Source organism: Sus scrofa, unplaced genomic scaffold, assembly GCF_000003025.6.
Source record: "Sus scrofa isolate TJ Tabasco breed Duroc unplaced genomic scaffold, Sscrofa11.1 Contig908, whole genome shotgun sequence".
In the NCBI taxonomy this organism is placed as follows: Eukaryota; Metazoa; Chordata; class Mammalia; order Artiodactyla; family Suidae; genus Sus; species Sus scrofa.
Genome location: NW_018085346.1, coordinates 105,940 through 128,706, shown reverse-complemented (window position 1 = coordinate 128,706; position 22,767 = coordinate 105,940). Strand labels below are relative to the sequence as shown.

The window sequence follows — 22,767 nt, the reverse complement described above, 5'->3', positions numbered from 1 at the left end:
TTATTTTTATGGAGGGAATAAAGAAAACTCAAGAATGATAAAACTCGTGAAGATAATTATCACATAAAATTTGTTTTCTAGAGTTCCCTGATGGCTCAGTGAATTAAGGATCTAGTGTTGTCACTGTGGTGGCACAGGTTCAGTCCCTGACCTGAGAATTTTCATGTGCTGTGGGCCTGGCCAAAAATATTTTCTGATTCTTAACATTCAACTTTAATTTACACAGTGTTGTGTTTTTTTTTTTTTTTAATTGGCTGCACCTGCAGTATGTGGAAGCTCCTGGGCCAGGGACTGAACCCACATCACAAAAGCAACCCAAGCCGCAACAGTGACAAAGCCTGACCCTTAACCTGTTTGTGCCACAAGGGAGCTCCACAGTATTGTGCTTTATAGAGTATTTATAAATATTCTAGCTAAAGGACATATATGGAATTGTATTAGAATAATATGAGGTTTATATATAACCATGTCCTAATATCATTAATTTTGAATTATATATTTTTATTAAAGAAGGAAGGGAATTTATCATTGTATATATTTTTTCTCTCTCTATTTGTGACTTCTTAGGGTCACACTAGTAGCATATGGAAGGCCCCAGGCTAGAGGTTTAATTGGAGCTGCAGCTGCCATACTAGACCACAGCCACAGCAACACAAGATCTGAGCTGTGTCTGTGACGTATACCACAGCTCACCACAATGCCAGATCCTTAACCCACTGACCTAGGCCAGGAATAGAGCCCATGTCCTCATGGGTACTAGTCAGATTTGTTACCACTGAGCCGCAATGGGAACACCTCATTCTATACTTTTACTAAAGAGTAGGCTATATTTTACTGAGATCATGGCTCTATTTTCGCTCTCTCTCTCTCTCTCTCTCTAGCTGCACCCATGGCATGTGGAAGTTCCTGGGCCAGGGATTGAACCCACACCATAGCAGCAACCCAATCCACTACAGTAAAACCCTGGATCCCTAACATGCTGCACCATAGGAAAACTCTGATCATGACTCTGTTATCTCCAACATTCTTGCTTCTCTTTACCCTTCATTCCAGTTTCTATAAGATAAGTGTATATAGAATGAGGTGACTAAAGAGAAACCAAGGAGGGAACAGTTCAAGCAGATAGAATTTGTCACACTGAGAAAATATTATTGAAGGTACTAAAGTGTATTGTAAAGTGACAATACAAAAGAATTGCTTATATCCCCAAAACATACACAGTACTTGATGACATTTACTTATCTTATTTTTTCCAATCTTCTTTTCCCCAAAGCATCCAAGCCTCATGGAACAGCAAAATCTAACAAGTGTTTCAGAATTCTTCCTCCTGGGACTCTCAGATGATCCAGAACTGCAGCCCTTCTTCCTTGGGCTATTTCTGTCCATGTACCTGGTCACTATGTTGGGGAACCTACTCATCATCCTGACTGTCGCTTCTGACTCCCACCTTCACACCCCCATGTACTTCTTCCTCTCCAGCCTGTCCTTGGCTGACATGGGTTTTGTCTCTGCCACCATCCCCAAGATGATTGGGAACATCCAAACTCACAGCAGAGTCATCTCTTTTGCTGGCTGCCTGACACAGATGTCTACTTTCGTCCTTTTCGGAAGCATGGATGATATGCTTCTGTCTCTGATGGCCTATGACAGGTTTGTGGCCATCTGTCATCCACTGCACTACCTGGTCATCATGCATCCACGCCTCTGCTGCTTCTTAGTTTTGATGTCTTTTTTGGTCAGCCTTTTGGACTCCCAGGTGCACAATTGGATTGTGTTACGACTTACCTGCTTCAAGGATGTGAAAATTCCTAATTTCTTCTGTGACCCTTCTCAACTCCTCAACCTTGCCTGTTCTGATATCTTCACCAATAACATTATTGTGTATTTTGTTGGTGCCATTTTTGGTTTTCTCCCTATATCAGGAATCTTTTTCTCTTACTGTAAAATTCTTTCCTCCATTCTGAGAGTGCCTTCATTAGGTCAGAAGTATAAGGCCTTCTCCACCTGTGGCTCTCACCTGGCAGTTGTTTGCTTATTTTATGGAACAGGTTTTGGGGTGTATCTCAGCTCAACCATCTCACATTCTCTCAGGAAGGATGCAGTGGCCTCGGTGATGTACACGGTGGTCACCCCCATGCTGAACCCCTTTATCTACAGTCTGAAGAACAGAGACATCAAAAGGGCCATGAGGAGGTTGCTCAGCCAAGCAATCTAACCTCAGTACCTGTGCCACCCGTTTGGAGTGTATGTTGGAAAATGCAGAAAAACTAAACATGTAGACCTGCAAACCTTTCCTCTTTTATCACATCATCTTTGTAGCTCCTATGGCCTTCACACCTCTTCTTGCTTTGCACTTGAGTATTGCTTCTTTTTGTACTTCTTAATGAAACTTGGGGAGAACTGGGATCATTTGTATATCTTCATTACTGTGTGACTTACTCCTACTATATCTATGGTTATATTGTAGTTTATCATTGATGGGCAAAATATCCTGGAAAGAGGAACAACTCTCTTTTCATATACTTAAAATTGACATCTTTTTTTTTTACAGATATTTTGTGTTTTTAGTTTTGTGGACAAGTTTAGTATTTTCTTTTACCTCTCACTCATTCTAGTTCTGTATTTTTAATGATATAGGACCTAAACATTCTAGGAATAAACAGGTAATGTTTGTATGTAATAAGAAAGCAATAAATGTAGATATCCTTCTTTTCACTTACTCTGAGGTTGATATATTTCCAATAATTGAATTGAACATTAAGTGTGTTTCATCCTGGATGCCTGACATTACTTCTTTGTATCCTAGTATGTGATCTATTGTAGAGAATGTTCCATGTATGCTTCCAAAGAATGTTTATTCTGTTTTTCAAAATGTAATGTGTTGCAGATATCAATTAAATCCAACTGTTCTATTGTGTCATCTAAAATCTCTGCTGCCTTATCAATTTTCTTTCTGGATGACCTGTCCATTGATGTCATTGCGGTATTAAAGTCTTCTATTGTTATTGTAATCCTGTCAATTTCTCCCTTTATATTTTCTAGTATTTGTTTTATATATTTAGTTATTTCCTTTTTGTTTGCATACACATTAACAAGTGTAATATATTCTTTTTGAACTGAATCCCTTATCATTATATAGACTTTCTTTTTTTCTTTATAGATGTTGTTTTCAAGTCTATTTTGTCTGATATGAGTATTGCTACCCATGCTTTCGTGTCTTTTCCATTGGCGTGAAATATATTTTTCCATCCCCTCGTGTTCAAATCCTTGTGTGTCTTTCACTCTAAAGTGAGTCTCTGAGGCAGCATATTGTGGGTTCTTTGTAGGTTCTTGGTTCTTTTTTTTCTTTTTAATAGCTGCACCTGTGGTCTGTGGCATATGGAGTTTCCCAGGGTAGTGGTCAAATCAGAGCTGTAGCCACCTGCCTATACCACAGCCATAGCAACTTGGCATCTGAGCTGCCTCTGCAACCTACACTGCAGATCACAGCAATGCCAGAATCTTAACCCTCTGAATAAGGCCTGAGATTGAACCTGTGTCCTCATGGATACAAGACAGATTCATTTCTGCTGAGCCACAATGGGAACACCAAAGGTTCTTGTTCTTTAATCCAATCTTCCACTCTCTGTCTTTGGATATGAGCAATTTGTCTGTTGACATTTAAAGTAATCATTGATAAATAAGGGTTTATTACCATTCTAAACCTTGTTTTCAAGTTGATTTGGTAATTATTCTTTATTTCTTTCTTCTTTTTGTATTTCCTTTTGTGGTTTGATGATTTCCCCTTTCTTTTTGGCTTTTGAGACTCTATTGTAGGTTTTTAATTTGTGGTTATCCTGATTTTCCAGTATGTTAACCCATGACTTTATGTAATTGCTTTAGACTGATAGTCATAGAAGTTTAAACATATTCTAAATGATCTACATTTTTATACCCCTCCCCAACATTTTGTGATTTTGATGTCTATTTTACATCTTCATGTTTATCTTTTTGCAGTTATAATCATGTTTACAAAAGTTTTTGATTGTTCTTAATCTATGTATTGACTTTTTAAAGTGATCCTCCATGTTTTTATATATTTGCCTTTCCTAATGTTTTTCCATTTTCTATAATTCTTGCTTCTTTTCTATTTAGAGAAGAATTTTCAATATTTCTCATAGGTGATGTTTAGTTTTGCTGTATTCTTTCAGTTTTCTCTTTTCTGAGAAATTCTTTCTTTCCTTATATTTGAATTGATAATCTTGTTAGGTAGAGTATCCTAGGTTTCAGGTAATTTCCTTTCAGGACTTTGAATACATCATCCCTTTCTGTTCTGGTCTGTGATGTTTCTGTAGAGAAATCAGCTGATAGCCTTATAGAAGTTCCCTTGTAACTTTGTTTTTCTCTTTCTGCCTTTAGATTCATCTTTTTACCTTTAACTTTTGCCATTATTATCATGATGTGTCTTACTGTGGGTGTCTTTAGGTTCGTTTTGTTTAGGATGCTCTATGCTTCCTATACCTGGATATCTTTCTTTCTTTAGTTTTGGGAGTTTTCAGCTATAATTTCTTCAAATGCATTAAGTATGTTTATTAAATTACTAAAGTATAATTATTAAAGTATTAAAGTATTGAAGCATTAAATTATTAAAGTATAGTTATTAAAGTATAATTGATTTACAATGTGCCAATTTCTGTTGTACAGCAAAGTTACCAGTCATACCTATATATATATATACATTCTCTTTCTTATATTATCCTCCATCATGGGCTATCCCAAGTGACTGAATGTAGTTCTCTGTACTATACAGTAGGGCCTCATTTTATATTCTAAATATAATAGTTGGCATCTACTAACCCAAAAGAGCCAGTGCATCCCACTCCACCCCACCTTAGCAACCACAAGTCTGTTCTCTATACCTGTGAGTCTCATTCTGTTTTGTAGATAGGTTCATTTGTGTCATATTCTAGATTCCACATATAAGTAGTATCATGTTCTCTTTGTCTTTCTTTTCCAGACTTACTTTACTGAGAATCTCTAGTTGCAACTATATTGCTGCAAATGACATTAATTTGTTTTTTTTATGGCTGAGTAGTATTCCCTTGTATATATATACACCACATATTTTTTTTGCTTCTTAAAGACTGCACCTGTGGCATATGGAGATTCCCAAGCTAGGGGTCCAATTTTAGCTGTAGCCGCCAACCTATGCCAGAGCCACAGCAATGCCATATCCGAGCTGCATCTCCAACATAGCTCAAGGAAATGTTGCATCCTTAACCCACTGAGCAAGGCTAGGGATGGAAACTGCAACCTCATGGTTCCTAATCAGATTTCTTTCCACTGAGCCACGATAGGAAGTCTGACAACTTCTTAATCTATTTGTCTGTCAGTGAGGACATTTAGGTTGCTTCCATGTCTTGGCTATTACGAAAAATGATTCTATGAATATAGGGGTACATATATCTTTTTGAGTTTTAGTTTTGTCTGGATATATGCCCAGGAGTTGGATTGTTGGATCATATGGTAGTTCTCTCTTTAGCTTCCTGAGGAAACTCTATACCTGTTTTCCATAGGGGTTGTACCAATTTACATGACCACCAAGTGTGTAGGAGTGTTCTTTTTCTCTGCATCCTCATCAGCACTTGTTATTTGTAGATTTGTCAAATGCATTTTTGAGCCTCTTTTCTCTCTGTTCCCTTTCTGGAACTCCTGTTATGCATAGGTTGGAATGCTTTATATTATCCCATAGATCTCTTATATTGCTTTCTTTCTTTTTTTTTTTTAATTTATCTTTCTGCCTGCTATTCTGATTGGGTTATTTCCATTATTATATCTTCTAGATAACGTATCCATTCTTCTGCATTATTTAATATGGTATTCATTGCTTTTAGCCTTGTTGTTGTCACAGGCCTTGAACTGTCTAATTTTTATTGGTTCCTTTTTTGTTTCTAGTTCCTTGTTACAGTGACCTACATCTCTAGTGAATCTTTCTTAATTACTTTAACATCTTTGTGACCTTCTCTCTTTTGTTGGCTTTTTAGGGCCACACCCATGGTTTATTGTAGATCCCAGCCTAAAGGTTAAATCAGAACTGTACCTGCTGGAGTATGCCACAGCCACAGCAATGTGGGATCAGAGCTGATTGGCAACTGCCCTTTGGAACTCAAGGAAGATTATGGAGGCTGAAGATTATTCCCTAAAAAGAAGAAATGGAGGACACAGAAAGGCTTGTGTGCCCAGGACCCCCACAGGGCCCTGCTAGGGTACACCACCTGGCTAGGATTTTGGAGTGGGAACTGCTGCAATATGGCAGCTGTCAATGTTTGTCTATCTCTGCCCTGATTGCTGGCAATCCAACACTCACACACTCCTGAAGAACGGAGTCCAAGTCCTTCCTACTCTACTATCTGTCCTTGCAGATGGTCCCAGGCAGCAGAGGGGGTTCTTAGGGGTTTCTTAAGGTGGGGGAACATTTTCTTTTTCACAGCACCCTCCCAGGGATGCTGGTCCCATCCAGACACCTCTGTTTTCTTCCTCCAACCCAGTCATATGGATCTTTCTTGTAGCTCTGCTGGTTTAATAGATCTACCAGTTTTCATTTGGGTTTCTGTTAGAACTGTTCCAAATGGAGATATATTTTGGATGTGCTTGGTTATGGGGAGAGGGGGAAGTGAGGTCTATGTCCTTCTCTTTGCCATTTTGTGGAAGGTCCTGACACTACTCCTTTTTTTGTCTATTTTTTTTTTTTTAGGACTACACCAACAGCATATAGAAATTCTCAGGCTAGGGGTCGATTTGGAGCTGCATCTGCCAGCTATGCCACAGCCATAGCAATGCCAGAACCAAGTCATCATATGCTACCTACACTGCAACTCACCACAATGCTGGATCCTTAACCCAGTGAGCAAGGGCAAGGATCGAGCCTGCATCCTCATAGTTACTAGTTGGGTTCATTACCACAGAGCCACAATGTGAACTCTCCTGACTACACTTTTTTTATGTTTATACAGTGTGACCTTGACCAGATTGATGGCAAGGACTGAACACAATTATCTGCAGAGTCAAATGTAACACAGTGAAGGCAGATATTAGGTGCATCTCTGCTTTTTAACATTAAATTATGTACCTAAGTATAATAAATAAGAAGTGTCTAAAAAATAAAAAGGGGTATTATTTTGTTCTTTTTTATGGCTGAGTAGTATTCTATTGTGTACATATACCACACCTTCCTAATCCAGTCTTCTGTTGATGGACATTTGGGTTGTTTCCAGCTCTTGGCTATTGTGAATAGTGCTGCAATCAACATGCAGGTACATGTGTGCTTTTTAAGGAAACTTTTGTCCAGATATATACCCAAGAGTGGGATTTCTGGGTCATATGGTAGTTCTATGTATAAATTTCTTTTTTTTTTTTTTTTTGCCTTTTCTTGGGCTGCTCCCGAGGCATATGGAGGTTCCCAGGCTAGAGGTCCAATCAGAGCTCTAGTCGCTGGCCTATGCCAGAGCCACAGCAATGCCAGATCCGAGCCGCAGCTTCGACCTACACCACAGCTCACGGCAACACAGGATCATTAACCCACTGAGCAAGGGCAGGGATTGAACCTACAACCTCATGGCTCCTAGTCGGATTCGTTAACCACTGCGCCACAAAGGGAACTCCTATGTATAGATTTCAAAGGTACCTCCATACAGTTCTCCATAGTGGCTGTACCAGCTTACATTCCCACCAAGAGTGCATGAGGGTTCCCTTTTCTCCACAGCCCCTCCAGCATTTGTTATTTGTGGACTTATTAATGATAGGCCATTCTGACTGGTGTGAGGTGGTATCTCACGGTAGTTTTGATTTGCATTTCTCTAATAATCAGGGATGTGGAGCATTTTTTCATGTGCTTGTTGGCCATCTGTACATCTTCCTTGGAGAAATGTCTGTTCGGGTCTTTTGCCCATTTTTCCATTGGGTTGTTGGCTTTTTTGCTCTTGAGTTGTATAACTTGTTCGTATTTTCTAGAGGTTAAGCCCTTGTCAGTTGCATCATTTGAAACTACTTTCTCCCATTCTTTAAGTTGTCTTTTTGTTTTCTTTTTGGTTTCCTTTGCCATGCAAAAGCTTTTCAGTTTGATGAGGTCCCATTGGTTTGTTTTTGCTCTTATTTTATTTTGCTTTGGGAGACTGACCTGAGAAAACATTCATGATGTTGATGTCAGAGAGTGTTTTGCCTATGTTTTCCTCCAGGAGTTTGATGGTGTCTTGTCTTATATTTAGGTCTTTCAGACATTTTGAGTTTATTTTCGTGCATAGTGTGAGGGTGCATTCAAGTTTCATCGATTTGCATGCAGCTGTCCAGGTTTCCCAGCAATGCTTGCTGAATAGACAGTATTTTTCCCATTTTATGTTCTTGTCTCCTTTGTCAAAGATTGACCATTGTTGTCTGTGTTTATTTCTGGGTTCTCCGTTCTGTTCCATTGGTCTGTATATCTGTTTTGATACCAGTACCACACTGTCTTGATGACTGTGGCTTTGTAATGTTGCCTTAAGTCTGGGAGAATTATATGTCCTGCTTTGTTTTTGTTCCTCAGGATTGCTTTGGTGATTCTTTTTTTTTTTTTTTTTTTTTTTTTTTGTGGTTCCGTAAAAAGTTTTGGATTGTTTGTTCCAGTTCTGTGAAAAATGTCATGGGTCATTTGATAGGGATTGCATTGAATCTGTAGATTGCTTTGGGTAGTATGGCCATTTTTTCAATATTAATTTTTCCAACCCAGGAGCATGGGATATCTGTCCATCTCTTTACATCTTCTTTAATTTCCTGGATTAATGTTTTCTATTTCTTGGCATATCAGTCTTTTACCTCTTTGGTCAGGTGTATTCCCAGGTATTTGATTTTTTGGGGTGCAATTTTAAAGGGTACTTTATTTCTGTATTCCTTTTCTAATATTTCATTGTTAGTATACAGAAACATGACTGATTTCTGAAAGTTAATCTTGTATCCTGCTACTTGCTGAATTTGTTGATCAGTTCAAGTAGTTTTTGGGTTGAGTGCTTATGGTTTTCTATGTAAAGTATCATGTCATCTGCATACAGTGACAGTTTTATCTCTTCTCCTCCTATTTGTATTCCCTTTATTTCTTTTGTTTGTGCAATTTCTGTGGCTAGGACTTCCAATACTATGTTGAATAACAGTGGTGAGAGTGGGCATCCCTGTCTTGCTCCAGATTTTAGTGAGAAGGCTTTCAGCTTTTCTCCACTGAGTATTACAGTTACTGTGCGTTTTTCATAATGGCTTTGATTATGTTAAGGTTTGTTCCCTCTATACCCACTTTGGAGAGAGTTTTTATCACAAATGGATGTTGGACTTTGTCAAATGCTTTTTCTGCATCTATTGAAATGATCATATGGTCTTTGACTTTTCTTTTGTTAATGTGGTGTATGGCATTTGATTGATTTGCATTTATTGAACCATCCTTGTGAATCTGGGATGTAGGATCTTTTTGATATGTTGTTGGATTTGGACGGCTAAAATTTTGCTGAGAATTTTTGCAACCATATTCATCAAAGATATTGGCCAATAGTTTTCTCTTTTGGTGGTATCTTTGTCTGGTTTTGCAATTTAACATTTAAACATTCAATATTTTTATTTTCCCCAGGAACTCTTGCTTCTCTAGTCATCTCTATGAATTCCTAGAGAGAGAAAAAAGTGTATGGTTTCTTTTTGTTTATCCTCAGAACCCCTATGGGGTATCTTTCTCTAACAGTCATGACAGGGTTAAGACTCATATAATAAAATCTGAGGTTTGAAAATTTCTATAAATAATAAAGGGATTAAAAAAATGAGGATAGAAATTTCTCAATCGCACATCAAACCCTGAGCGTGAAAAGATTCCTAGTTCTTTCAAGAATACTCACATATGAGGAGAATTGAGAAAAGCATAAAGCAAATCACTAAATTACTACATAAACACCAACATCTATATTTCAGATACTCCATGTCTCCTACACTACTTTTTGGTGGTGGCCCTAATATCTGATCCCCTCTATGCACTATGCTATTGATAGGGATAGAGGAGGATTATTCAATAATCAGTTTAAAATTCCCACTAGGGCTTTAAAGACAGGAAGGGAATTTTAAGGGAGTTTGGGAAACTGCTATAATCAAGTGGCCATCCAAGAAAAGAATCCAATAACCTAGCAGCAATCTACTCTATACTGATGGAATACCTGGTGTGTCTAAGCACCAGGCACCCTCAAGCCACAAAGACTGACAGTTAAAACACAAGACACTAGAAGCAGGGTCTCATTCTTCTTATATGAAGTCAATGAGTTAATTGTCCTCCAAGAGTAATATTTTTGCATGTAGCAAGACAGAAATATAGGTGAAGGGGAAAAGCTAGGGAAAGGGGGGTGTTAGAATGAAACCTGAGATGAATTACCATATTTTAGTATGTAACACCACCCTATTACTTATATCCACAGAGCCATGACAATCCTAGTTAATCACATAGGGTCAAAAGGGAACCAATGATGTAAGCCTTGACATCTGCACAAGAAAGAAGAAGAGGTGGTCTTCTCCCCTCCCCACTTTTCTTTTGTATCTAAACATAAAGTCCTGTGGATCCTGGGGCAGAACCTTCTCACCTGCCCTGTTCGCCTTTTTCACAAGCATTCTGTGCTGATGAACTCATTCTTTGCCTGCCACTTTGGCTCTGGCTGGATCCTTTCTGTGCCAAGACAGAAGGACTTGGCTTCACTAAGGCCTGACACGAGGTGAGTGGTTTCAATTAAAGACAGGGAATGCCCTTCAGGGTGGTTGATAACAAACCCAACTAATATCCATGAGGATGCTGGTTTGATTTCTGGCCCTGCTCAGTGGGTTAGGGATCTGGGTTTGCTGCAAGCTGCAGTGTAGGTCACAGATGCAGCTTGGATCTGGCAGTTACTGTGGCTGTGGCATAGGCCGGCAGCTGCAGCTCCGATTTTACTCCTAACCAGGGAACTTCCATATTCCATCGATGCAGCCTTGGAAAGGCAAAAATAAAATAAACTAAAACATGAAAATATAAGGTAGTGTGGGATTTCCTGTTGTGGCTCATTGATATGAACCTGACTAGTATCCATGACAATCTGGGTTCCCTGGCTTCACTCTGTGTGTTAAGAAGCCAGGAGTGAGGACAAGATGGCGGAGGAGTAGGGGGACACGCTCGCCCTCTCCCACAAACACAACAAAAAAAGCACATCTACAGAATAAATGACTCGCACAGAACAGCAACCAATCGCTAGCAGAGGAACCTAAACTCCAATAATGGCAAGAAGTTCGTGACATTATTGGGCAGAATGGGAGAAAAGAGGAGAGTGAGAGAAGGTGAATCCGAGCGGGACAGGTGCTCCCGAAAGGGAACTGTGGAGGAGAAAGGGATCCCACACCCTGGAAAGTCACCTACCGGGGGAAAGATCAAATGAACCAGAGGAATCTGCAGATGCAGAGAAGAGTGGAGCAGTAAGCTGGAGTACGGAAAAGCTGATCAAGAACCCAACGGACCATCTGAACTACGGGCACAGTCACCAAAAATTGAGACGTCTGGGTGGGGGCTGGGCACCAAATCCTCGGCTCCAGAGGTTAGTCCCCGGGAAAGGGCCAGGGGATGCCTGGATGGGGGCTGGGCACCGAGACCTCGCCTCCGAAGGTTAATCCCCGAGAAAGGGCCGGGCAACGCCTGAGTGGGGGCTGGGCACCGAGACCTCAGCTCCAGAGATTAGTCCCTGGGCTAGGGGGGCGGGGCAGAGTGGAAACTGCTTGGGAGGTCTAGAAAACATTTGACGGGGCAGAGACTGCCTGGAGACTAGAAAACAAAGCTGTCGCAGAGGAAGGGAGCAATACTCTAGGAGCGGGGAAGTTGAAAGTCGCATCAGAGGGAACCTGGGAGAAGAGCCTGGTCTGCGCCCGTGCTGGGGAGGGGAGAGAAGAAGGGGTGGGTCCCCATAGAATACCCCCCACGCCACAGCAAGTTTATAGGCCCGCTAGCTAGCTGAAAGCTGTTCTTCCCAGTGCATCCCCTCCCACCACCCCTGCCACCCTCTATGCTCTCACCGAACCTGGGACTGCCTGCCATGCAGGAGGGCTGGCCTCAACAATTGCCTGAAGTCTACCACCACAGGGGCTGTCCCTGCACAGGCCTGCTTGCTCTTTGGAGGGGCTACACTTCCGCAGAGCAGCACCAAACAACACCAGCCCCCGAGAAAAGGCCTGCAGCCCAGAAAAGCTAGAACAAGCTTAGCCAGGCTGTGAATAGATCGGCCTAATTCTCGGACGGTTTTTCTGAGTCGGGTTGCTGCGGGGAGGAGCCTCTTGGGTTTCCAACAGTTTTTCTGAGTCAGGTTGCCCTGGGGAGGAGCCTCTTGAATCTCCAACGGCCCTGCTACCCGCCCAAGCCCCCAGGGGATGCTCTAGTGGACCAGCTGCATAGGACTGCCAGCTCAAGGCAGCCCAGAAAAGCTGCAACAAGCCTGACCGAGTTGGGAAAAGATCTCAGATGGTTTTTCTGAGTTGGGCTGCCTGGGGAGGAGCCTCTTGGGTTTCCAGTGGCCCTGCTACCCGCCCAAGCCCACAGGGGTTGACCCACTCCCACGGAATAGCTGCTCAGCATGCCCAGCCCCTTGGAACAGCCCCTGCCGCCCAGAAAAGCTGCAACAAGCTCAGCCAAAATGTGAAAAGATCCGTGTACATTCTCAGGCTGTCCTTCTGAGTTGGGCTGCCCTAGGGAAGAGCCTCTTAGGTTCTCAGTGACCCAGATAGCTGCTCCAGCCCACAGGGGGTGCTGCACGCCTGAGGAACAGCTGCCCCACACCGCAAACCCCCTGCAAGAACCCCAAAGCCTAAAAACACCAGAGCAAGCTCTTCCTGACCAAGTGAAATCTGGTACCATCATGGTGTGGACCTCCCAGTCCTGTCTGCCCTCAGGAAGTCCGCCTTTGCTTCAAAGAAACACTGTTAGCCCCATCAACACTCCAGAAAAGCCATACTGCCTCAAAAAAAATTGACCAACAACGCCAGCCCTCAGGAAATATTCCACGGCAATGACAAGGCAAACACTGCCCGATCACGGAGAGTACAACTCCCTCAGGAGAAAGAAAACAACAAGCAAGATGAAGAAGCTGAGAAACCACCCCCAGTCAAAGCAACAGGAGAACTCACCTAAAACAGTCAACAATGACACAGATCTCGGCAGTCTGACAGACCTGGAGTTCAAAAGAGAAACAGTTAAAATACTGAAGGAATTAAGAGAAGATATGAACAGTAATGCAGATACCCTCAGAAAGGAACGAGAAAATATAAGGAGGAGCCAAGAAAAATTAGAACATTCATTTGCAGAGATGCAAACTGAACTAGGGGCAGTAAAAACCAGAATGAATAATGCAGAAGAACGAATCAGTGATATGGAAGATAGAATAATGGAAATCACTCAATCTGGTCAACAGACAGAAAACCGAATCAAAAAACTGGAAAACAATATAAGAGACCTATGGGATAATATAATGTGGCCCAATCTACACATAATAGGAATTCCAGAAGGAGTAGAAAAAATAAGGGGATGGAAAATATATTTGAAGAAATTATCGCTGGAAACTTCCCAAATCTAAAGGATACTGGGTTCAAGATACAAGAAGCACAGAGGGCCCCAAACAAACTGAACCCAAACAGACCCACACCAAGACACATCATAATAAAAATGGCAAAAGTTAGTGATAAAGAGAGGATCCTAAAGGCAGCAAGAGAAAAACAGAATGTTACCTACAAGGGAACCCCCATAAGAATATCAGCTGATTTCTCTACAGAAACGCTACAGGCCAGGAGGGAATGGCAAGAGATATTTAAAGTGCTCAAAGGAAAAAATATGCAACCTAGAATACTCTATCCAGCAAGAATATCATTTAAAATAGAAGGGGAAATAAAAATTTTTCCCATCAAACAAAAACTTAAAGAATACAGCAACACAAAACCCAGGTTAAAGGAAATATTGAAAGGGCTTCTCTAAACCAAAAAGAAAGGAAGGAAAGGGAAGAAAAAAGAAAAGAAAAAAAAAAGAAGAAGAAGAGGAAGTACTAGGACTGAGGAAACCGCAATCAGAGAGCAGTCACTCAAATAAGCCAGCATACAGATTTAATCATGAACATGCTTCAAACAAAATAAAATTAAAAGAAAAAAATAAAAAAGAGTCATCAAAACCATAAAATGTGGGCAAGGGATGTTAGGAAGTAAATAACCCTTTTTTTTGTTTATTTGTATGTTTCTCTTCTTAATTTTAATATAGTAATGAAGTGTTTGAACTTACAGGACCATCAGGCTAAAACACACGCTTATGGGAAGGGGTTAGCATACTTAAAAAACAGGGCAACCACAAACCAAAACCAAATATTGCATTTGTAAAAAATGAAAAAAAAATACATTCAAGCAGATAATAACAGGAGACCATCCAACAAAAAAAAAAAAAAAAAAAGAAAGGAAGAATGGAGAACCATAGAATCAACTGGAACACGAGGTTCAAATGGCAATAAATAATCATCTATCAATTACCACCTTAAATGTCAATGGACTGAATGCCCCAATCAAAAGACACAGAGTGGCTAAGTGGATAAAAAGGCAAAAACCTTCAATATGCTGCCTACAGGAAACTCAACTTAGGACAAAGGATACATCTAGATTGAAAGTGAAAGGGTGGGGAAAAATATTTCATGCCAATAGACGTGACAGAAAAGCAGGAGTCACAACACTCATATCAGACAAAATAGACTTTAAAGAAAAGACATAAAGAAAGACAAAGAAGGACACTACTTAATGATTAAGGGATCCATCCAAGGAGAGGATGTTACTATCATCAACATATATGCCCCAAATACAGGAGCACCCAGATACATACAACAAATATTAACAGACATAAAGGGAGATATTGATGAGAATACTTCCCGTCATGGCCCAGTGGTTAACGAATCCGACTAGGAACCATGAGGTTGCGGGTTCGATCCCTGCTCTTGCTCAGTGAGTTAACGATCCGGCGTTGCCGAGAGCTGTGGTGTAGGTTGCAGACGCGGCTAGGATCCCGCGTTGCTGTGGCTCTGGCCTAGGCTGGCAGCTACAGCTCCGATTAGACCCCTAGCCTGGGAATCTCCATATGCCATGGGAGTGGCCCAAGAAGTAGCAAAAATACAAAAAAAAAATAAAAAAAGAATACAATCATAGGAGGAGTCCTTAATACCCCCCTCACATCAACGGACAGATCCTCTAGACAGAAAACCAATAAAGCAACAGAGATCCTAAAGGAAACCATAGAAAAGGTAGACTTCATTGATATCTTCAGGACACTACATCCAAAAAAAGCAGAATACACATTCTTCTCAAATGCTCATAGAACATTCTCAAGAATCGACCACATATTGGGACACAAAGCTAACCTCAACAAATTTAGGAGCATAGAAATTATCTCAAGTATCTTCTCTGACCACAATGCCATGAAATTAGAAATCAACCATGGGAAAAGAAGTGAGAAAGAAAACTACTACATGGAGACGAAACAACATGCTACTAAAAAACCAATGGGTCAATGAGGAAATCAAGAAGGAAATTAAAAACTACCTTGAAACAAATGATAATGAAGACACAACCTCTCAAAACCTATGGGATGCTGCGAAAGCAGTGCTCAGAGGGAAATTTATAGCAATACAGGCCTTTCTCACAAAAGAAGAAAGATCCCAAATTGACAACTTAACCCTCCCCCTAAACGAATTAGAAAAAGAAGAACAAAAAAGCCCTAAAGTCAGCAGAAGGAAGGAAATTATAAAGATCAAAGAAGAAATCAATAAAATAGAGACTCAAAAAACAATAGAGAAAATGAATAAAACCAAGAGCTGGTTCTTTGAAAAGGTGAACAAAATTGACAACCCCCTGGCCAGACTCACTCAAAAGAGGAGAGAAAGAACCCAAATAACCAAAATTAAAATGAAAAAGGAGAAATCACAATGGATACAGCAGAAATACAAAAAAACCATAAGAGAATACTATGAACAACTATACGGCAACAAATTTGACAATCTGGGGCTAGAGATTTGTTTTCAAACCTTTCAATAGGGCAAAACTAATGGGATATCACTTTTGAGATTAGGGTGCAAAAAGACTGCCTTTCCTCTTTCTGACCCTTGTTTCTCCATCTCCTTGTCTGCTTCATTTGATGGAAACCAACTGGCAACTGTGAGCTTCCCCATGAGAGACCCATGTGGCAGAGAATGGAGAAAAGCCTCTGGTCCACAGCCCACAGGGAACTCCATCTTTTTAAGGACTACATGAGCAGGCTTGAAAACAATTCTTCTTCCAGTGAAACTTTGAGAGGACTGCAGCTCTAGCTGACACCTTGATTTGCATCTGTTAGATACTCTGGTTTCTTTAAGAGAAGTAGCAACTTAAAAATAAGTGTATGAAGTCCATAGTTTTCTAATATACCAATATCCATCAATTAAAGAGAAAAATTACAACTTGAGCCATCATTTAAATGAGCAAAAATCCCTAAAAAGGGGACTAGAACGTTCCTCTTAGGGACATAAACCCTAACTGAGAAAAGAGAAGTAACTTCAGAGCTCGTTATACAATTATCCTTAATTTATTGGATTGACACAATGGATTTGGAGATGTCAAAGTCAAAAAGTCATACATGAAATTTTTAAAAAGAGGCTGCACGTTAAGTTAGGATGCTTGAAGTTGGAATGCAATTCAATCTGTACATTGAAAGAGTACAGGTGAGCATTCTCTTGAGGAGAGGAAGGCCCCAGAATGCTCAAAATACATTTCGTTTTCTTCTTTTGTTAATATTAGGAGGTCCTCAGAGACTGGGATAATATGGACCAACTTTGTTAATGAGGAGCTCTGTGCATTGTGTTTTTAAGGCAATGTAGGAGTAAGTAATAATTAGCCAGTGTCTCCAGCCTTTCAGGGTACCATTCTCAGGCAGGTTTTATATGTATCTCCTCCTCCCAGAGTCATTATCTGCATAAGGGGATTCATGCCTATGTATGTCTTCCTCAGTTCTGAGGACAGAGCCTTTGCCCTCATTATTCATCAGGCAGAAGAGGGCAGTGGGTCCAAACTCCTAGGTCATGATGCTGCAAAGATACAACATGGACCAGTGAGTACCCAGGGAGGTGGTGGATGGGGGAGGGACTGTTGGGAATTGTTTCCTCATCAAGACAAGGAGAGTGTATGGGGTAGTTGGGTGGGAGGACACTGGTATGCTAGTTTCAGCTCAGTAGCTGATGAAATCTATGTTCTGTTTTTCTGCTGGGGATTTCAGAACTCACATTCAGAATTCTTCTCTCCTGCATCACCCATTCTAGCATCCATAAGCATCATCCACAAGAGAGAAGGCAGTGGATCTCTTTGAATCATCCCCTAAGCACTCCAAGATCATCTTGGAGGAGTTCCCACTGTGGCACTGTGGGTTAAGAATCCAGCTTCAGTGGCTCAGTTCACTCTGGAGGCAAGGATTCAATCCCTGGACTGGCTCAGAGGGTTAAATGCAGCTGTGGCCCATATTCAGTCCCTGGCCCAGGAATTACCATATACCACCAGGTGGCCATAAAAAACTATGATGTTACATGTCATCATTATGATCATGTTGGTGATGAAGAGGGTAAGCATAATATCACAAGCTTCATCAAGGTTTTCCTGGGACAGGGTCTTAGCTATGTGCTATGTAGCCTTCAAATTTCCATTTGCACAATTACCAACAAGATAGAGGTACACACATTATTGGTTCCTTTTATACTTCAGCAGAGTATTCTTCTTTAAATTGGTCTTGGGGTAAGAAGGAGCGCACCCAGGTTTGGATCTGAGCAGCGAGTCTATTCACAGGGTACAGGAGAGTGCCTTTCTGTACCGTTTAGTTTCATGTGGACCCTTGAAAAGTGGCTAGTCCAAACTGAGGTATGTTTTGCAGGCTTTATATATGTGCATAAATCGTGTTTGACATAACTCTTTCACTGTACTACATAGGTGTCATGGATGTTTCTCCCTATAAGCACAAGGATTTAGTTCTTTGTTGTAACAAAGGCATGGGCAATGGTATCAGCGGTGGTGTTTAAAGATTTTGGTCTTTTTCTGATGCAGATGACAGAAAATACACAATACTGTTTTTTTTCTTCTCTTCTTTTCTCTCCCACCTCCTCTCTCTTTCCCCTTCTCCCTCTATCACAATCCTCTGCCTTCCACCCTCATGAGCAACCACATAAGGTACCTATATTTTCCACAGGGTATCCTCTTTCCCCTGAGCACCCATGCGGGCCACTGCATGCTTGAAACACATAGCCATCAGGGTAAGAGTCTTTCCCCTGACCCTAGTGTCAGCCACAGGTTTATTTGAAGATGTACAGACAGGTCTGGACTGAGACACAATACCCAGGGCCACATTAAGGGCAGATACAATCCCAAACTCTTGTCTCAAATGGCCAAATAATTAGTGAAACTTCTATGCTAGATTAGCTACACCTCTAAGAGAGGATTGGAAGGGCTCAATGTATGCAGCTCAGTGCAGCACAGTCTGAAGGACAAGCTTGCCAGGAGGCAGTTGCCAATGTGTGTGTTTGCCATCAGGCAACAAAGCGAGTGAGCAAGCTGCAGCATGAGCAGAAAGACCTCGGATGGTGGTGGTCATTGTCCCAGTGCCTCACTTGTTGCAGTGGACACTCTGCAGAAATAACACAGACTCCCATGCCAGATTTGGCTTGGATGGTGTGACGGAAAATGCCACACATACAAGAGGGTGTAATAGGTTTTACTCCTCAGCTGAAGATCTTCCTGTCTGGGGAGTGCAGGGAAGGTCCTCTAAGTGAGTTTGAAATGGGGGAAGAGTTCAAAGAAAGTGGCTGGTTTGGGGGTTAAAAAATTTTTTTTAATTGTGGCAAGAATATAATTTCCAAGTGATAGTTCCTGCCTGTGTGCTCAAGGTGGCTTGGTTTGAATTTTCCTAGCATGACCAAAGGAAGGGGCACCAGGAACTTATTATAAACTTGCCCACAATTTGAGCCAGAGGGGAAGAGAGAAAAGTAAAGCTTAATGCTACTGTATAGATTGTCTAGGGAACTATATCTAATCTCTTGGGATAGAACAGATGGAAGATAATATGAGAAAAAGAATGTATATATATGTATGACTGGGTCATTTTGATGTACTGCAGAAATTGATGCAACATTATAAATCAATCATACTTTAATTTTAAAAAAATAAAAATGGCAACTGCCCCCAAACACCAAAACAGCAACAGCGGCAACAATAGCAACAAAGACACACAAAAAAGAATGGCTTAAAATCTGCCAGCAACCAAACATCACACACACAAAGTATGCCCACATGCTTTATTGCATAGTTCTTAGGGTTTTATAAATGGTACAGATCAAGGACATTAATTGTACCTCATTTTGATAAAATACAGTATATATGACTGTCTATTAGTGTCCTTCAATTAGGATTTTTTTTTCTTTAGAGGAAAGGATATTTCTTATTCCTCTGGGTTCCTTGAAAGAATCAGAACTGGTATTTTAGTGTGCTTATGGTGTTGTTTTAGGTTTTAAAATTTTATTGAAGTATAGTTAATCTACAAAGTTGTAATAATTTCTGCTGTACAACAAAGTGATTTAGTTATACATGTACACACATCTGTTCCCTTTCAAATTCTTTTCCCACATTGGTTATCACAGAATATTTGGCAGAATTCTCTGTGCTATAAAGCAAGTCCCTGTTGGCCTTTCATTACTTATGGAGGGCTTTTTGGGTCTCTAAATATCCTTACTCCTCTAAGTTCTTTAGCTTATTTTTTTCAATATGATACATATACAAACAGATGTATGGAGGAAAAAACCTTGGAAAAAAAGACGTTCGTAGAATGGTGTGTTTGTTATGACAAATAAATATTGCTAAAGGTCTGTGGTCCTCAGCTGAATATTTTATGTATGAACGGCTTGGCTCTGAAGCAGAGACACACTGATGGGTACATGTATACTTGTTTCCTTTTATATCAACTCTCATCTATTTTTCAGAAAGTGCCTCTGCTCCACGAAACCACAGAATTTCACAGGTGTCTTGGAATTCCTCCTCCTGGGGCTCTCAGAGGACCCATAACTGCAGCCTCTAACTTTCCTCTTGTTCCTGTCCATGTACCTGGTCACCGTGCTGGGAATCTACTGATCATCCTGACCATCAGCTCTGACTCCCACCTCCACACCCCCATGTACTTCTGCCTCTCCATTCTGTCCATGGCTGACATCGGCTTTACCTCTACCACGGTCCCAAAGATGCTTTTGGACATTCAGACTCACAGCAGAGTCATCTCCTATGTGGGATGCCTGATTCAGTTGCCTCTCTTTAATCTTTTCAGGTGTTTGGACAGTGCACTTCTGAGTGTGATGGCCTATGATGGGTTTGTAGCTATCTGTTATCCCCTGCACTACCAGGTCATCATGAACCCCCGCCTCTGTAGCCTGCTGGTCCTGGGGTCTTTTCTGTTCAGCCTTTTGGACTCCCAGCTGCACTGTGCGATGATGTCACATCTTACCTTTTGTACCAAAGTGGAAATTCCTCATTTCTTCTTTGACCCTCCTCAACTCCTCAAGCTTGCCTGTGATGATACCTCCACCCATAAAGTAATGATGTACTTCATTGGTGCCATCTTTGGTGGATTTTCCCTTTCAGGCATCCTTTTCTCTTATTCACAAATACTTTCCTCCATTCTGAGAGTTCCCTCATCAGGTGGGAGGTACAAAGCCTTCTCCACCTGTGGCTCTCACCTGGCTGTTGTTTGTTTATTTTATGGAACAGGCCTTGGGGTGTACCTCAGCTCAGCTGTCTCACATTCTCCCAGAAATGATGCAGTGGCCTCAGTGGTGTACACAGTGGTGACCCCCATGCTGAACCCCTTCATCTACAGCCTGAGGAACAGGGAAATCACGAGGGCCTTACAGAAGCTCTTCAACAGAACAACCTAATTTCAATACTTGCCCAGTTTTTTTTTTCCACCTGCTGTTTAAAAATAATTGCACACAAAACATCTGGAATTGGCAGATATGTTTGTTGGGTCATATAAGTTTTGTAGCTCACATTATTTATTTATCATATTTATAATAACTAAACATTTCCTATATGGGCATATGTTTGATGGGATTAAGATACCATTCTTGATCTTTCTTAAAGTTTAATTTTATTGAGGTAAAGTTGATTTACCATGTTGTATTAGTTTTAAGTGGGTAAGAATAATACATACACGCTACTGTATAAAAAAATGATTAATGAAATCCTACTGTATAGCATAGGAAAATCTACTCAATAGTTTGGAATAACCTATATCAGAAAAATAATGGGTATTTTTACCTATTCTGGATCGTATGTATGCAAAAATCACTGCATGAGCGAATTCCATTACATCTATGGAATCTTCTGCATTTGCCACCTATGACCCAGCATTCTGTAGAAATTCACAATTCTTTTAAAATGTATATAGAATTTTATTTTTCTTTTCTTCCTTTTTACAGCCATACCTGCCTCATATGGAAGTTCGCAAGGCTAGAGTGAATCAGAGCTACTGCTTCAGCCTATGCCACAGCCAAAGTACACTGTATCTGAGCTGCATCTTCCACCTCCCCTGCAGCTTAGAGCAACACTGGATCCTTAACCCCCTGATTGAGACCAGGGATTGAATCCATATCTTCACAGAGGTCATGTTGTGTCCTTAACCTGCTGAGCCACAGTGAGAATTCTGTATATAAAATTTTCAATCATTTGAACTACCCAAGTCTATTTTCTATAAAACTTTGGCTTCAATCAGATCTATTGATGAAGGTATATGGGGGAATATATGTCACTTGTTCTCAATCATGGCTTCATATTGGAAGCATCTGATAAACTTTAAAAATCCTCCTGCCTGAGTCCCACCACCAAGCATTAAAATTTACTTGGATTGGATTTTATTTTTTTAATTTATAAATTTCTTTTGTCTTTTTAGGGCCTCACCTGAAGCATGTGGAGGTTCCCAGGATAGGGGTCTAATCAGCGCTGTAGCTGCCGGCCTCTGCCACAGCCACAGCAATGCAGGATTTGGGCCGCATTTGCGTTCTACACCACAGTTCACGGCAATACCACATCCCTAACTCACTGAGTGAGGCCAGGGATTGAACCCACAACCCCATGGTTCCTAGCTGGATTTGTTTCCACTGTGCCTTGATGGGAACTCCATGGATTGGCTTTTAAAAACCTTTTCATTCTAAAGTAAAATGTAAGAGATCAATCATCACATCACTAGTTTTCCTTCCAAGATTGGAGGGGATGCTCTTTCTTTAGTGGAACTCTTAATGGAATTGGCTCTCATCCACAGGCCACTGTGCAGAGAAAACACATCTAAAACAGCAGAATTATATTTGGTGGGAAGAGCCATGACACTTAGGATCAGCAAGGAACATGAAAACTGGCTGGTGGAGGAAGAAGCCAAGTCACCCTACAGCTCAGATGCTTTTTGATGCTTATGATTATTGACTGTAATTTGGGCAAGATTATAGGTTTTATTTAGTTTCTGCTTTCTTCTTCTATTTCTGCTCCATTTTTATCATCCTTTCCCTCTGCCCCCTTCCCCTTCCCTCCCTTTCTCTTTCATTCCTATTCCCCCTTTTTATTCTTCTTCCTCTTCTCCCTCCTCCTCTTCTTCTTCCTCTTCTCCTTCCCCTTCCTCCTCTTTTTCCTCCTTCTCCTCTCCTCTTCCTTCTTTTTCTTTTC

The 22,767-nt window shown here is 40.9% G+C and overlaps 2 protein-coding genes across 2 annotated transcripts; both read left to right on the top strand.

Annotated features, from left to right (window-relative positions):
* Window positions 1–1,249: 1,249 nt before the first annotated feature.
* On the top strand, window positions 1,250–2,215 carry LOC110255323 (olfactory receptor 7E24-like; the record flags this gene model as incomplete). Its single annotated transcript, XM_021082462.1, has 1 exon — window positions 1,250–2,215. A coding segment is annotated over one exon (966 nt), but the record flags the coding sequence as incomplete, so codon positions are not given.
* A 16,072-nt stretch (window positions 2,216–18,287) lies between these two features.
* Window positions 18,288–20,990, top strand: LOC110259153 (putative gustatory receptor clone PTE01). Its single transcript, XM_021082461.1, has 2 exons — window positions 18,288–18,326; window positions 20,046–20,990. Exons 1-2 carry the CDS (start codon window positions 18,288–18,290, stop codon window positions 20,988–20,990), a joined length of 984 nt encoding a protein of 327 aa, XP_020938120.1.
* Window positions 20,991–22,767: the final 1,777 nt, after the last annotated feature.